The 12,902-nt window shown below is 36.3% G+C and overlaps 1 protein-coding gene across 2 annotated transcripts in view; it reads right to left on the reverse strand.

Annotated features, from left to right (window-relative positions):
- The window catches only part of Epha3 (EPH receptor A3), a 350,488-nt gene that overhangs the window by 43,440 nt on the left and 294,146 nt on the right, over nt 1–12,902 (reverse strand). For both annotated transcript variants that reach the window (XM_055593082.1, XM_055593075.1), the window contains exons 10-11: nt 12,101–12,226; nt 9,431–9,616 (exon numbers count right to left, since the gene is read on the reverse strand). In XM_055593082.1, the coding sequence (XP_055449057.1) occupies nt 9,431–9,616; nt 12,101–12,226 (312 nt within the window). The remainder of the gene's footprint in view (nt 1–9,430; nt 9,617–12,100; nt 12,227–12,902) is intronic.

The following is a 12,902-nucleotide window of genomic DNA, read 5'->3' on the forward strand; positions in this document are numbered from 1 at the left end:
TGAGTGCAATGGATCAGACCCTGGGCCTCCAGCATGCTTGGAATCACCTACCAAATGAGCTATACTCTCAGTGAGTTTGCCTTTTTGATACTACAAGTTATCATTTTCTTCACTTGATCACTTTACACTTTGCTTTTATAGGTGAAAATTGACACATGTCATGAATTAGTACCATGCAGATTATTCTTCTATCGCTTACAATTTTACTGTATCTTCATAAGTTTACTTAATCAAATATCCACATATTTAAATTATGTGAAAACAATTAGAGAATTGTGATACCTATTATTATTAACTCATCCATTGGCCTATTTTCATTAAGGCTTTGATTCATTTACATTCTTTAGGTGCCACATCAATGCATCTTTTTGATTTAGCCGTATACCTTCCTTTTTTCCAAATGCTAGCTAAACTTTAACTTGACAGTTTTCAAGTTATATTTACTTGTGCCATAGAAACTTTGTTGCTTTCTAAGATACTTTACCTACAGCCCTATTCTGTAGGAAAAAAATACATGAATGATTTAAGGAATGGAAACAAAAGAGCTTGCTTATTCTGTCTCTATGGATCATTATTATCTGTGCAGACTTATCAAGGTCTGTGCTACTTCCTAGTGAAGTTCTGAGGAGAATAAAATGTTACCAGACAAATGCATGCTGCAAAGGTAGTTGAAACACATTGCTTCATTCGGCCGCTTGCTGCATCTGCGTACCACTCAGCTCTCTGCTTATCACTGGCTTCCTCAGGCCCTCAGCCTTATGGCCATTTCATTTCTCATTAGAATGTCTTTTAAAATGTTTGGCAAGGGAAATAAAAGTAGCTAAAAAATCAAACCAGTCAATTAAGCCATAGCCCCATGACCATTCAGAAATCAGATCAGGCTGCCTTTAACTCTTCTAATTTAGGTATTTGTAAACACTTCAGTAAAGATAGGCAAGTCTGGAAATGTGCTTTGCATTAAGTTCAAAGATCCAGAAACCTAAGTGTTCAGACAAAGAGCAATCAGAAAAAACTTGGAAAGCAATATCTTAACTTAGAGTTTCCTTTGTGATCTCAATAAACAGACTCTGGAGTAATGGTGAGAATTTGCTGTGGCATGTATTAAATGTAGTGGGAAATGATCTACAAAACACCATCTCATCTGTACATTATGCAGTGTGCCGGTACTAAAGTTTGCACAATCCATCCTGTGTGCTGTGGTTGGCACATTGCACAATCTGCTTCTTCAAAATATCACCTGTATCATTTATCGTTACAAGAGACTACAAGATATAGCTGGGGATATTTAGTAAGCCCAGTGGAAATTCTAGGCTACGACTGGCTGAAGAATACCCACCAAAAATTATCAAGGCAAATTTCACAGTGCAGTTTCACTTCTGCTTCTCAATTTACTAAGAAGTATGAAAAAAAAGTAGTTTCTAATTGTTATACAGTAAAGAACCAAACCAGTTCATTTCCATATTATTCACAGTAGCCCAGAGATATTAGAAAACGTGTTATCACTGTTCAATGACATCTAAGAATTCCAGAGTAAGCCCTGGATATTGCTATCCTAACCAGAAGTTCAAGAGTTGGATGGTGTAATATAGACAGTAAGAGTCATGTTGACTTTACAAATATCTAATCTTTGTTACATTCAAGTTTAAAAATATTTATCAGCATTAAAATATTAAAGGAAAGGCTAGTTGCGCAGAAACCAATTGTGGCTAACACAGTAAAGTGCTGTTTTACTGTTGCGTACACTGTCCATGTGTTTGTTTTGAGACAGAGTCTTATGTACCCCTGGCTAGACTGGCACTTGATGTATTGCCCAGGCTGGCCTTAAACTCTTGGCACTCTTCTTGTATTAGCTTCTTGTGTGCTTAGTTGTTGCTATGTAATGTGAGGCTCCTTCAGCACACTTTTTTAAATGGGTGTGATCTAAAATAAAAACCATTGCCATTAGCAGATACTACTCCTTCAGTCATTGTGAGTAAGCACAGAAGCAAAAAAGAAAAAGACCAAAGAAGAGATGGAAATGGAAACAAATTCCAAGAAATTTACTTCACAGTATTTCTGAGATGGGAGTTTTGCATGATGAAAATATTATAGACTTTCCTTTGTGTATAAGCAAATTATATAAATATTATAACAAATTAAAGACCTTTATTTTCTCATTAGACCATTATAAAGATACAAGGTGATATTTCCTGATCTTATTTTAACAGAAGCATCCTTTGGCTGAAATATCCACACTTATATACACTAATATGTGTGCTAATGAAAGCAGAGGCCAGCTTCTTTTTCGTTGTTATGACTCCATCACCAAGCAGCAAGCCAGTGACAATTGCAGAGTTCATGTTTGCGACTGGGGTGTGGCCAAGGATTGTCCCTGATTTTTTTATGTCGGGTCTGATACTCTAGCTCCAAGTGTTCCATATCAACCACCACTGCCATATTGACACTAAATCTTTAAATTATGCTGATATTAAAGTATATTGCTTTCCTTAAAAATTAGTATGTGTAGTAAATGTGTAAATTTTCACATGTGTGCATACATGTGAAAATGCTCTGAGGCCAGACATCAGTTTCAGCTCTCTGCCTAAGTTTTTTGACAGGGAAGCTCTTCACTGACCCCAAAACTCATTGATTCTGCTAGAATGAACTATCAGGAAGCTCTGCAGATCCACCTGTTTCACTTCCCTTTACTCCAAAGACGGGGTTCACAGCTATGTGTGCTGCCACACCTAGCTTTACATTGGAAAAGAAAAAAAGAGCGAGAAAAAAGGAAGAAAGGGAGGAAGGATGTGAATTAATACTCTGAAATGCAAATCTCAGGTGTCAAGGAGTCATTCTCTAACAAATTTTATAAATTGAAAATAATCTCATGTTATTAATTATTTAAGAACTTCATACAACCTATTTTTTTCACATTAAACTTCTCCCCTCACCAGACCACTGTAACATTGTCTTCCTTTTAATTCTTTTTTAAAACTCATCAAGTGTATTTTTTTATTTTTATTTTTATTTCTCATGCACTGTTGGACGTGTCTCTCCTGGCAGCTATCGCTTCCCAGTTACTCCTTAACTGTAGGTTAGACTTCATGCTTCTCCCATCTCCATTTTGGACTTTTGTCTGGCTTGACCTTGTGTGGGTCATGCACATGTTGTCATACCTGCTGTGATTTCATTGTGCAGTTGTCCTGTGGAATCCTAAAAACCATGACTTCCTTGCAGCCATCAACCCCTCTGGCCTCTACAGTGTCTCTGCTACTTCTTCCACAGAGATCCCTGTGGAAGGGTGTGACACTGTTGACCCATTCATGGCTGAGCTTACCACAGTCCCAGTCTTTAAAAATGGACCAGTTCTGGGTCACCATCTACATTACTTGAATTTAATCATTCAAAATGCCAGGAAACCATGCCATTAATAAAAGTGAGAAAATTGTTCAACACCAATTCCATTGTAATCTCAATATAACTATGCAAGAGACATCAGTAAACAATAAAAATGAAATAACTCAAATCCTCTTATTTTTCTTTAAATACACTGATAGAGTCCTTCTGGGTTATGTTACAAGGCATTCCGATATATGTGTTCTGACTCAGTTGTCAATTTGCAATTGTGAATGTGTAATTATACTGTGCATCATCAGCATTGCAAAAATGTGTTGTTCCGACAAACCATTTCTATGATTGGAGAAATAAATACCATGTGTATATTGCCCACTGAGAAAGTCATAAGAAATATACAAAAAAACACAGATAAGACTTTGCTGGAGAAGCAAGTGAAATAATCAAGGTTTGGTATTGTCCCTTAAGTTTGACATCTTCTTCTAACAATGTTTTTTTCATCTTATGTGAAAGAGTAAAACTATCTAAACCTTTCGTGCAAAATGGTCGTTCAAAGAGACACTGTCCACAGCATTCCTCATCATGAGAGATTACATCTGAATTATGCAGTAAAATGTGTTGTTCCTATACTTTTCCTTCAATTTCTAGAAAATAATTCAAGGGGAAAATATACTATTCATATCCAGTACAACTTTTTTTTTTCCTATTCTACTAGGTAAAATGTTGCCAGTGGTAATTACAGTTGGAGCCTGAGCATCATTTAACTAATGGTGTGATGGCAGAAATATCAAACATTTGTTGAAACTACGTTCCATCCTTTTGAACTTCAAGTAAAATTGATAACACATGTTAGTACCTAGCTCTGTGCACAACATGCCCCAGCTTTCTGCTACTTTGAAGATCAGAGGGTCTATCACCTTCTCCTGTTCAAGGCCATCAGGCTCAGCAAGTACCATGCCATTAACGTTGTTTATGGCTCAACTCAAATAAATGAAAAAGTAATGATTATATAACAAGCTTTCAAAAAAAAAAAAAGCCTTTACGTAGGTTGAATGGTTCCAAGCACACAATTAATAGAATAATAAAGAGAATGTCTTTTAAGCAAAAAGAAAAAATAAATTAAAACAAGGAATTATTTTCCAGAATTTTCTTTTGTTGACTCATTAAGTGTTGCTTAGTCAGAAGTGGAACAATTGAGTCTTGTCTAATCCTATCTGATATTTAAAGTGCCTGAAAATACCACAGTGTCTAAAGACCACTGTTAATTCTCTGTTCCACATGAAGAAGTACCTGTAGCAGTTTGATGTGCAGGTCTTACACTAACTAAGGCTGACTTGGAATTCGATTTCAGATCCACTGAGTCCGTAATCAAAACACAATTGGACGTGTTTTTTCTCGGTAAATACCGTTTTGTTCACGAAAATCAAGTTCCATTTCACTCTGCTTGTGAGTGCGCATGCATCTCTGGACTTGGTCACTAGACTGCTTTAGATGTTAACGAGTTTTAGTAAATGACCCGTTCTTACAATTTCCTTCAAATTTTTAGTTGCTTTGAAATAAACTTAAGAATCTAAATAAATATCTGACAAAATTTTAAAAAAATGGAGAATAACTTTTAGGGGCAGATTAGCTGTATTTTGCTCTAAATGAAATACACTGATACTAAAAAGTTTGCGTCTCCATCTGCCTTTGTGGGGTGCCAGACTTAGAGCTTTTAAACGTGCCACCAAGGAGCTCACAATCGAATTCACAGCACACTATTCTGCTCCGCTTACAGTGCATGTGATGGCTGTTTATAGAGTGGGCTTGGCAGCTGCTCATGTTCTTATTTGACCAGAGAGATACAGCACATTTAGAACTTTTACCCCATGGACGTAGTTGTAATTGACACTAAAATGTTCCAGAATCAAATCTGAATAAGATGTTCAACATATCCTACATGCAAATTTTACCACCCAGTTTGTCTTAGTATATATATTTTACTGCGTTTTTGCTTTGGAGATTGTTTTAAATATTTTGCTGTTGTTATTTTGGGCTATTGTAATTCAAACTATTCTTATTTATTGTTAGATGTAAAGGGATTTCCTATGATTTTTACTGTCTTATGTTGCTTTAAATGCAGTAAATAGGGTCTTATGGCTCAGCAGACAGATTGCTCCTACTAACTCATACTACTAGAATCACAGAAAACCACAACTGGTGAAAGGTATAATAGAGCCCATCACTAAGCATCAGTCCAAACCTAGACTTTTATTTGATGGTGCCCTTTACCACTCCCTCTTACATGTACGTGCTGGAAAATTAGTGATGATCCTATCCAGACTAAAATCATTTTCTCTATCACGCTCTGATTGAAGCAATCAGTTACGTAATTGAGCTTCTGTGAAAAGCACCCACAACTCAACAAAACCGAAGCCTCTTACCAGTAAATATTGCTCCCCCTCCTCTTCCAACTCCCTTTCTTTACTTTATGCCCCTTCCTTTGTCTCTTTATTGGTTATTGTTCTGTGCTTTTCATATTACTATTAATTTTTTGATATATTATAATTACTTCATTTTCTCCCTTTAATCATTCCTTGCTCTTTTTCAAATTTGTGGCCTCCTTTATTGATTATTTCACATGCATATGTGTGTGTGAGTGTGTGTATGTGCATATGTATATATACAGAGAGAAAGAATTTCTCCATTCACTTTTACTCGACATACTAGGAAAATAAGTATCTATTTTGATCCAAGGATAAATTTACCTATATCTCTGATATCTCTCAGGAATTTTATCTTGCTTGAGGTGTTTCTTTTTTTAATGTGTTTAGATTTTTTAATTTAATTTTATTTATGTATTTATTCATTACAATTTCTTCACTTTGTATCCCCTCCGCAGCCCTCTCCTTCATCTCACCCCAGGTTCATCTGCCCTCCCTTCTCCCTCTTCTCCCCCTATGTTCTTTCCCCAGTCCTCTGATAAGGGAGGTCCTCCTTCCCTTCCCTCTGACCCTAGCCTATCAGGTCTCATCAGGACTGGCTGCAACATCTTCCTCGGTGGCTTAAGAAGGCTGCCACCATGGGGGTGATCAAAATGTCAGCCACTGAGTTCCTGTCAGACACAGGCCCTGTTCCCCTTACTAGGGAATCCACATGGAAACTGAGCACCAAGTGGGCTTCCTTTGGACAGGGCTCTAGATCCACTCCTCTTCATGCATGGTACTTGATTGGAGTATAGGTCTCTGCAGGCCACCCTGGGCTCAGGTATTTTGGCTCTGTTTTTCTCCTTGTGCAGTTCCTGTCTCCTCCATGCCTTTCTATCTCCCTCTTCTTCCATAAAGATTCCGGTACTCTGCCTAAAGTTTGACTATGAGCCTAAGTATCTCCTTCTATATCCTGGTGGGTAGAGTCTTTCAGAAGTCCTCTGTGGAAGGCTCCTGTCCTGTTCTTTCTTCCCCTACTTCTGATGTCTATCCTGTTTACCCTTCTGAGCGAGGATTCAGCTTCTTCTCTATCGTCCTCCTTGTTGTTTAGCTTCCTTAGGACTATAGATTAATATGTTTATCCTATGTTATATGGTTAATATCCACATCCAGAATATATTAAAAAACTAAAGAAGTTAAACACCAACAAACCAAGCAATCCAATTAAAAAATGGGGTACAGAGCTAAACAGGTAATTCTCAACAGAGGAATATTGAATGGCAGAGAAACACTTAAAGAAATACTCAACATCTTTAGTCATTCGGGAAGTGCAAATCGAAACAACCCTGAGATTTTTGTCTCACACCCATCAGAATGGCTAAGATCAAAAACTCAAGGGATGATGCATGGAGACAATGTGTTTAGTTTTTGAGTGCGGTAAATGGAACTGTGCACAAGTGAGCTGAAGCCAGTGGAGGATGTGAGGAACTGTCTGTTGTTCTCTGTTTCACTCTCCTGAGACAGGGCTCCTCATTAACTCTGATGTCCCCATTTTATGCCTAGCAATCAGTAATCCACGTGTCTCTGTCCCTTTTAGTACTAGATTCTGAGAAACATGTGGCCATGAGCCCCCACTATTTGAAGTCAGTTCTCCATGCTTGCACAGCCCGAGCTCCCAACAACTAGATAATCTCCCCAGCACCTTGTTTTAGTATTTATCATTAACGTATTAAGGCAAAAAGTTTTTAGAAACCTGAAAAGATGATTTTCTATGTTCAAAATGTTAGGGAAGGTTTTCAAAAATCAAAAAGTAAGATAGTGCAATATGAGAACATAACATGGAAACTTGGGTTGGTGAGCTGTCTCATCAGGTAAATGCATTTGTTGCCAAATTGGACGATCTGAGTTAGATCTGCAGGAGCCACATGGTGGAAGATGGGAAGTGGCATCTTTGCTTGTCTTTGATCTCCACACATGTGCTATGATACACATATGTCCTAATACAGACATACACATACAAGACATACATACACACATAATAAACCCATGATAAAAGAAGAAAATTAAAACATGAAACCTTTTTTTTTGTCCATATTTGGGGATAGAGTTAAAATAAAAAACAGAAAGTTGTTCTCAATATCCATAGTAATTTCTAGACAAGAACCTTATGCTGTATGGCTATTCATGAGAATGTAAAAGAGAAATGAGCAATTCTAATGCACCAGGAGGTAGTGACAATATGAGTATACCACAGAACAAAGTAAAAATCAGCAAGCCTTTCCTGAAGTGAAACGAGACATTGTAACCTTAGAAACAGAATAAGAAGAACAGCTGCATTACTACAAATGGATTGGCTTTCCCAGTTGGGTTCCAGAGTTACAGAGCAACCGATTGATCAAGATGTCATGATGGACATTAACTATCTAAATGACACTGAAAATTCAATGTAATGTGATCCTGTATATCTCTGACACTATGTTTTTCGCCCAAAGGAACAATAGAATCACTTATTTTCATAATTCTTACTTATATTATCAATGTTTTAATTAATTGTAAAAAGAAAAAATATTTTTCACTGTCAAATATGTCAGTATTATTGCTATTATAGCCTGATGGTTAACAGTACAGAGGCAAGACATAAATATGAGATTTCACACAGTTATGTTGTGTGTGTTTAAATTATTACATGTTGTTAAGTTGTTAGATCTATTTCATATGAAAACTCAAAGGAAAATCAAAATAGTCTTTGATATGCAATGCTCTTGTGCAGAGGGAAATGCCTTGTTAGATATACTGAAGTGCGAGAAGGTATCATTGCCACTTAGAATGGGCTGCATGTAATGCTACGGAAAAATAACATTGTGCAAAATATAATGAGTAATGCCTGTTGGTAACCATAGATTATGGAAATGTGGTGCCAATGAATTATCCCCTGAAAGATGCCAAATTTTCTACCATATGTTGCCATTCACTGTATGGAGTCTGTTGCCAATTTCACTTATTTTCACCCTGTGCTCCAAAATCTTGAGAAAAAAAAATTTCGCAGCACATTCTCAAGAGCTTTTCATTGGGACTTTAGCCAAGAATAACAGATCTGCCTCATAGGATCTCTTTAGCCTGGCTGAAGAAACCATCATGGATATAAATCCAGGCCTCTGCGATGGCTCTGAGCCAGAGGTTCCCCAGCACAGCCAGGAATGCACCTGGGAGCCTACATCAGAACTACCTGAAATCCACTGAGAAGCAAAGAGAATCCATAAGTCTTCTGTGAGGTCCAATCTTATGTCTTAGAACACCCCAAAGATTCTTATAATTTTCCTAAGGGCAGGAAGAGGGTAAGGGGGCAAAGATCTGAGAGCTCAAATGAAGCTGGTGAATAATGCAAGAAAAGGCAGCAAGGTGGGAGTTCCTGTCAAAACCCAGCCATTGTTTATCCTGCTACGCTGCAAACAAGATTGTCCTCATCAATTCCCTTCAAGGTAATCTCTTAATCAACTGACTAAAGACAGAACAAACGTTTCTGTAATGGAGAACAGCATTTGCATTTATATATTGCCAGAAAAAAAATAGTATGTTCATCATCAACAGAATTTACTTAGACCCAGGCTACTTGTGATATCAAAATCCTTCAATGACTTTGAGTTGATGCAGTATATGCACAAAGTAAACAAAAGCAGGTCTTGCGATCTTACTTTTAGTAACAACTCCCTCCAGTCGGATGATGTTAGGGTGGTCAAACTGTCCCATGATGCTCGCTTCTCCCAGGAAGTCTCTCCTCTGCTTCTCTGTGTAGCCTACTTTCAGGGTCTTGATGGCCACTGAAATCTCTTTTTTGGAAGGAAGTTTTAAACGGCCACTGCACACTTCCCCAAATTCACCTGTTAGAAAATGAACAGAGCAATAAAATATAATGAAATATTAAAAATTCATGAGGCTGAGAAGATGGCAAAGATCTGGGAGCTTAAATGAAACTGGTGAAGCCTGAGGTCCTGAGTTTGGCAACCCAGCATCCAGGCAAAAGCCAAGTATAGTGTTGCATGCCTGCAACTCCATGCTGAGAGGGGGCGGAGACAGGCAGATACCCTGGGCATGATGGTCAATGGGTCTATCCACAGTTAGTTACGAGCTCCACAGTAAGAGACCATCCTATCTCAACAACAACAAAAATCTAATGGAGATCAGCAGAGGAAAGCATCCAGAGTCAACCTCTGCCTTCCACATGTACAGGCATGTGTGATTCCACCTGCACACATACATGTATACACCACACACACACACACACACACACACACACACACACACACCACACTTTCTAAAATCATCAAAACAGAGCAACTGTCTCTTTTACATAATTCAGTTAAAATATACATTTGGATTTCCAAGTTATATTCTATAAGCTCAAAGAAATTTTGGAAGATGGCAATATACAATTTCCTAAGAAAGTCCAGGATATCCATGAACCTTCAGAGAAGCTCTACATGGTTAAGTCACCACATCATAAAAATTCAAGTGGAAAATTGAGTGAAGACTCTACCAGACTTTACATTCTGTGTTGTAATAGCTAACATTATTTCAGGGTTATCAACGGGCCAGCTCAGATATTAAGATTGAACACTGGATTAATTTCAGATGTTTGAAACTATTCTGTTTTTACTACAAGGGCCAAATTGGCTATAGACTTAGGCTCACTGAAAATGAGAGGGTAAGCATCTGCTATCAATTCATTTTATTGGAGTATTGGTTTGTTGTATTATTGACACACTAGCTATAAAATTTTCTAGGCTTCTGGGAGGAGAACAGTGATACAACAATATCAAATGAAGCATATCCAGTTGTATATAAAACTTACTGTAGAAATATTTTCTTAGAGTTAATATTCTCCATAAAGATGCCTTAATGTGCAAATGATCTAAAAATTGTTGAACATGAACCATTGCTGAATTTTAAAGCTTCCAATATAGTTGATATAAAATTTCCTTGGTGTATTAGGACCCTACCAGATGACTGATAAAATTTACCTATCACTTTTCCAATAGATGTTGAGCTACCTTTACATAGAGTTCTCCGACTGTATTGCAGTTATGATTGCTAGGAAATAGTACCACCCACAGAATTTTTCTCCCATTATTGTACAGATTATTAGATATGTATTGTACCACACTTGAACATTAGTCTTGTAGTAACCAATAAGGAATTTTTCTGAAGAGTTTTTTGATAAACTGTATGCTAATGTTTGTCTGTTTAAGGTCTTACATTGCTGTGAGTTTCTGAACATGGTTCTTGATGTTTCGATTAGTGAAGTGAGATCTGTTTATTACTTTTTTATTTTTTTATTTTTTTTGTAAAATAAATAGTTTGACCTACAAAAACAGTAAAATTTTCTACTGATCTCTAGCTATAGCACAAAAAAATGCCCTTTCTTTAGGAGTTTTAAACTCCCCTGACCTCACCTTAACTTGGCAAACCAGTATCCATTGTTTCCAAAGCAATGACTTATGCAGTTCCTTGACAAAGCCATTTAAAGTCCAAAATAAAAGATGTAAATATTTCTCACATATTTCTCAAGTAGGGACAGTGACACAGGTTTCATGAAATACCAACAAACCTCAGCATAAACAGGGGCAAACAAACCCTTGCTTCTTAGCAATAGTTATAACTGTAGTGTTCCTTGGTGCTTGAGGAATAAAGGAACAATATTTGAGAAATCATCTGATTTCCTAAACTCAAATTAGAATGTATGTCTACAGATATGTGTGGGGATAATAGGAGAAAGAGAAATTCTATCATAGAATGTAAAGCAAGAATAAGAGTGTATTTCCTTTTATGGAGTTACCTGAACACTTCCAGAGAGCTTTGGTGCATTTGTGTAAAAGCCTATGAGGTGAGTATTAAAGTAATGCATTTGACATAATTTAAAACATACACTCAAAATGGTCATATGAATTTTATATCAAATGTGTCAGCAGTTTATTTTTCGGTTGTTGGTTCCTTAGATTTAAAACACTATTTTTGTAAAATATCAAGATTTACAATTACTAGTCTTGTTTATAGTGAGATTCGCTCGCTTTATTCTGCTGTCCCCATTAGTCAATAGCTCTGTGTCACATGATCAGCCTTTAGCCACTGCTACTGCTATTTTATTTTTTCAATAAATAAAAGGCAGTCGTGGTCTGAGAGTCTGTAAGTCTGGCACCTTTGAAATCATTAGATTCCATTAAATGGTGTATTTATTTATTGCCTGTCTTTGATCATGAAATCAGAAAACGCCTGTCTCCATAGTAACACATTTATGTCTCAAAAAGTGAGCAAGCTCATGTTCCTTATGTAGAATTCTTACTGTTAATTATCGACATGTTACTTACCTGCTCCAACAACTTTGTCGATGGATATGTTGGTAGCATCCAACTCCTTTGCAAACTCGTGCACTGCTTGAGTAGGGTCCTCATATGTATGTGGATCAACATATGTCCTAAGACCTGGAAGTTTTACTATCAAAAAAAAAAAAGAAAAGCATGATTTTACTTGGCAAATTTTCTGACATTAATAACTGAAAAAAATCTGATTCACAATAATTTGTATCAATCTTTAATCTAGTCTGTAATGTTAAAAATTCTGATAGAGAAATTGTACTAAGTGTGAAAAATTAAAAAATGTCCACAATATAACACAAAGAGGAAGCACAATAAAATATATATTTTTTTGCTAATGAGGTGAAAGGGAACATTGAAATGCAGACTTCATTTTTTTATTTTGAAAAATTCATAGCTTTCTATAAATAAAATATCAGGGAATCCAGAGATAAATCTTTTATATAACATTTAGCTTCATGAAATTTATTTCATTTGAAAAAAAGATGAGATCACATTACAGATATTTTGGAATGTTCAATGTTTCTTTAAAAAGAAAATATTTCAAATAATAACCTAAGGTGAATTTATGAATACACATGAATAACATCAAGGATTGAAAATTGATTCCCACATTACATTTGTTGACATGATAGATTATTTTAATTTTGGTAACATGGACACATAGGTTTTATAAACCATGTATACTTAAAAGATTTTTTTTGTTTGTTTAGTTACAATTAAAATGTTGAAGAACATCTTTCTTTTATGGAAAAGAAAAGAAAAACAGTAATTTCCAAAAATTAGTTTATAATTT

This window comes from Psammomys obesus, unplaced genomic scaffold (genome assembly GCF_907164565.1).
Source record: "Psammomys obesus unplaced genomic scaffold, mPsaObe1.curated_primary_1811, whole genome shotgun sequence".
Lineage (NCBI taxonomy): Eukaryota > Metazoa > Chordata > Mammalia > Rodentia > Muridae > Psammomys > Psammomys obesus.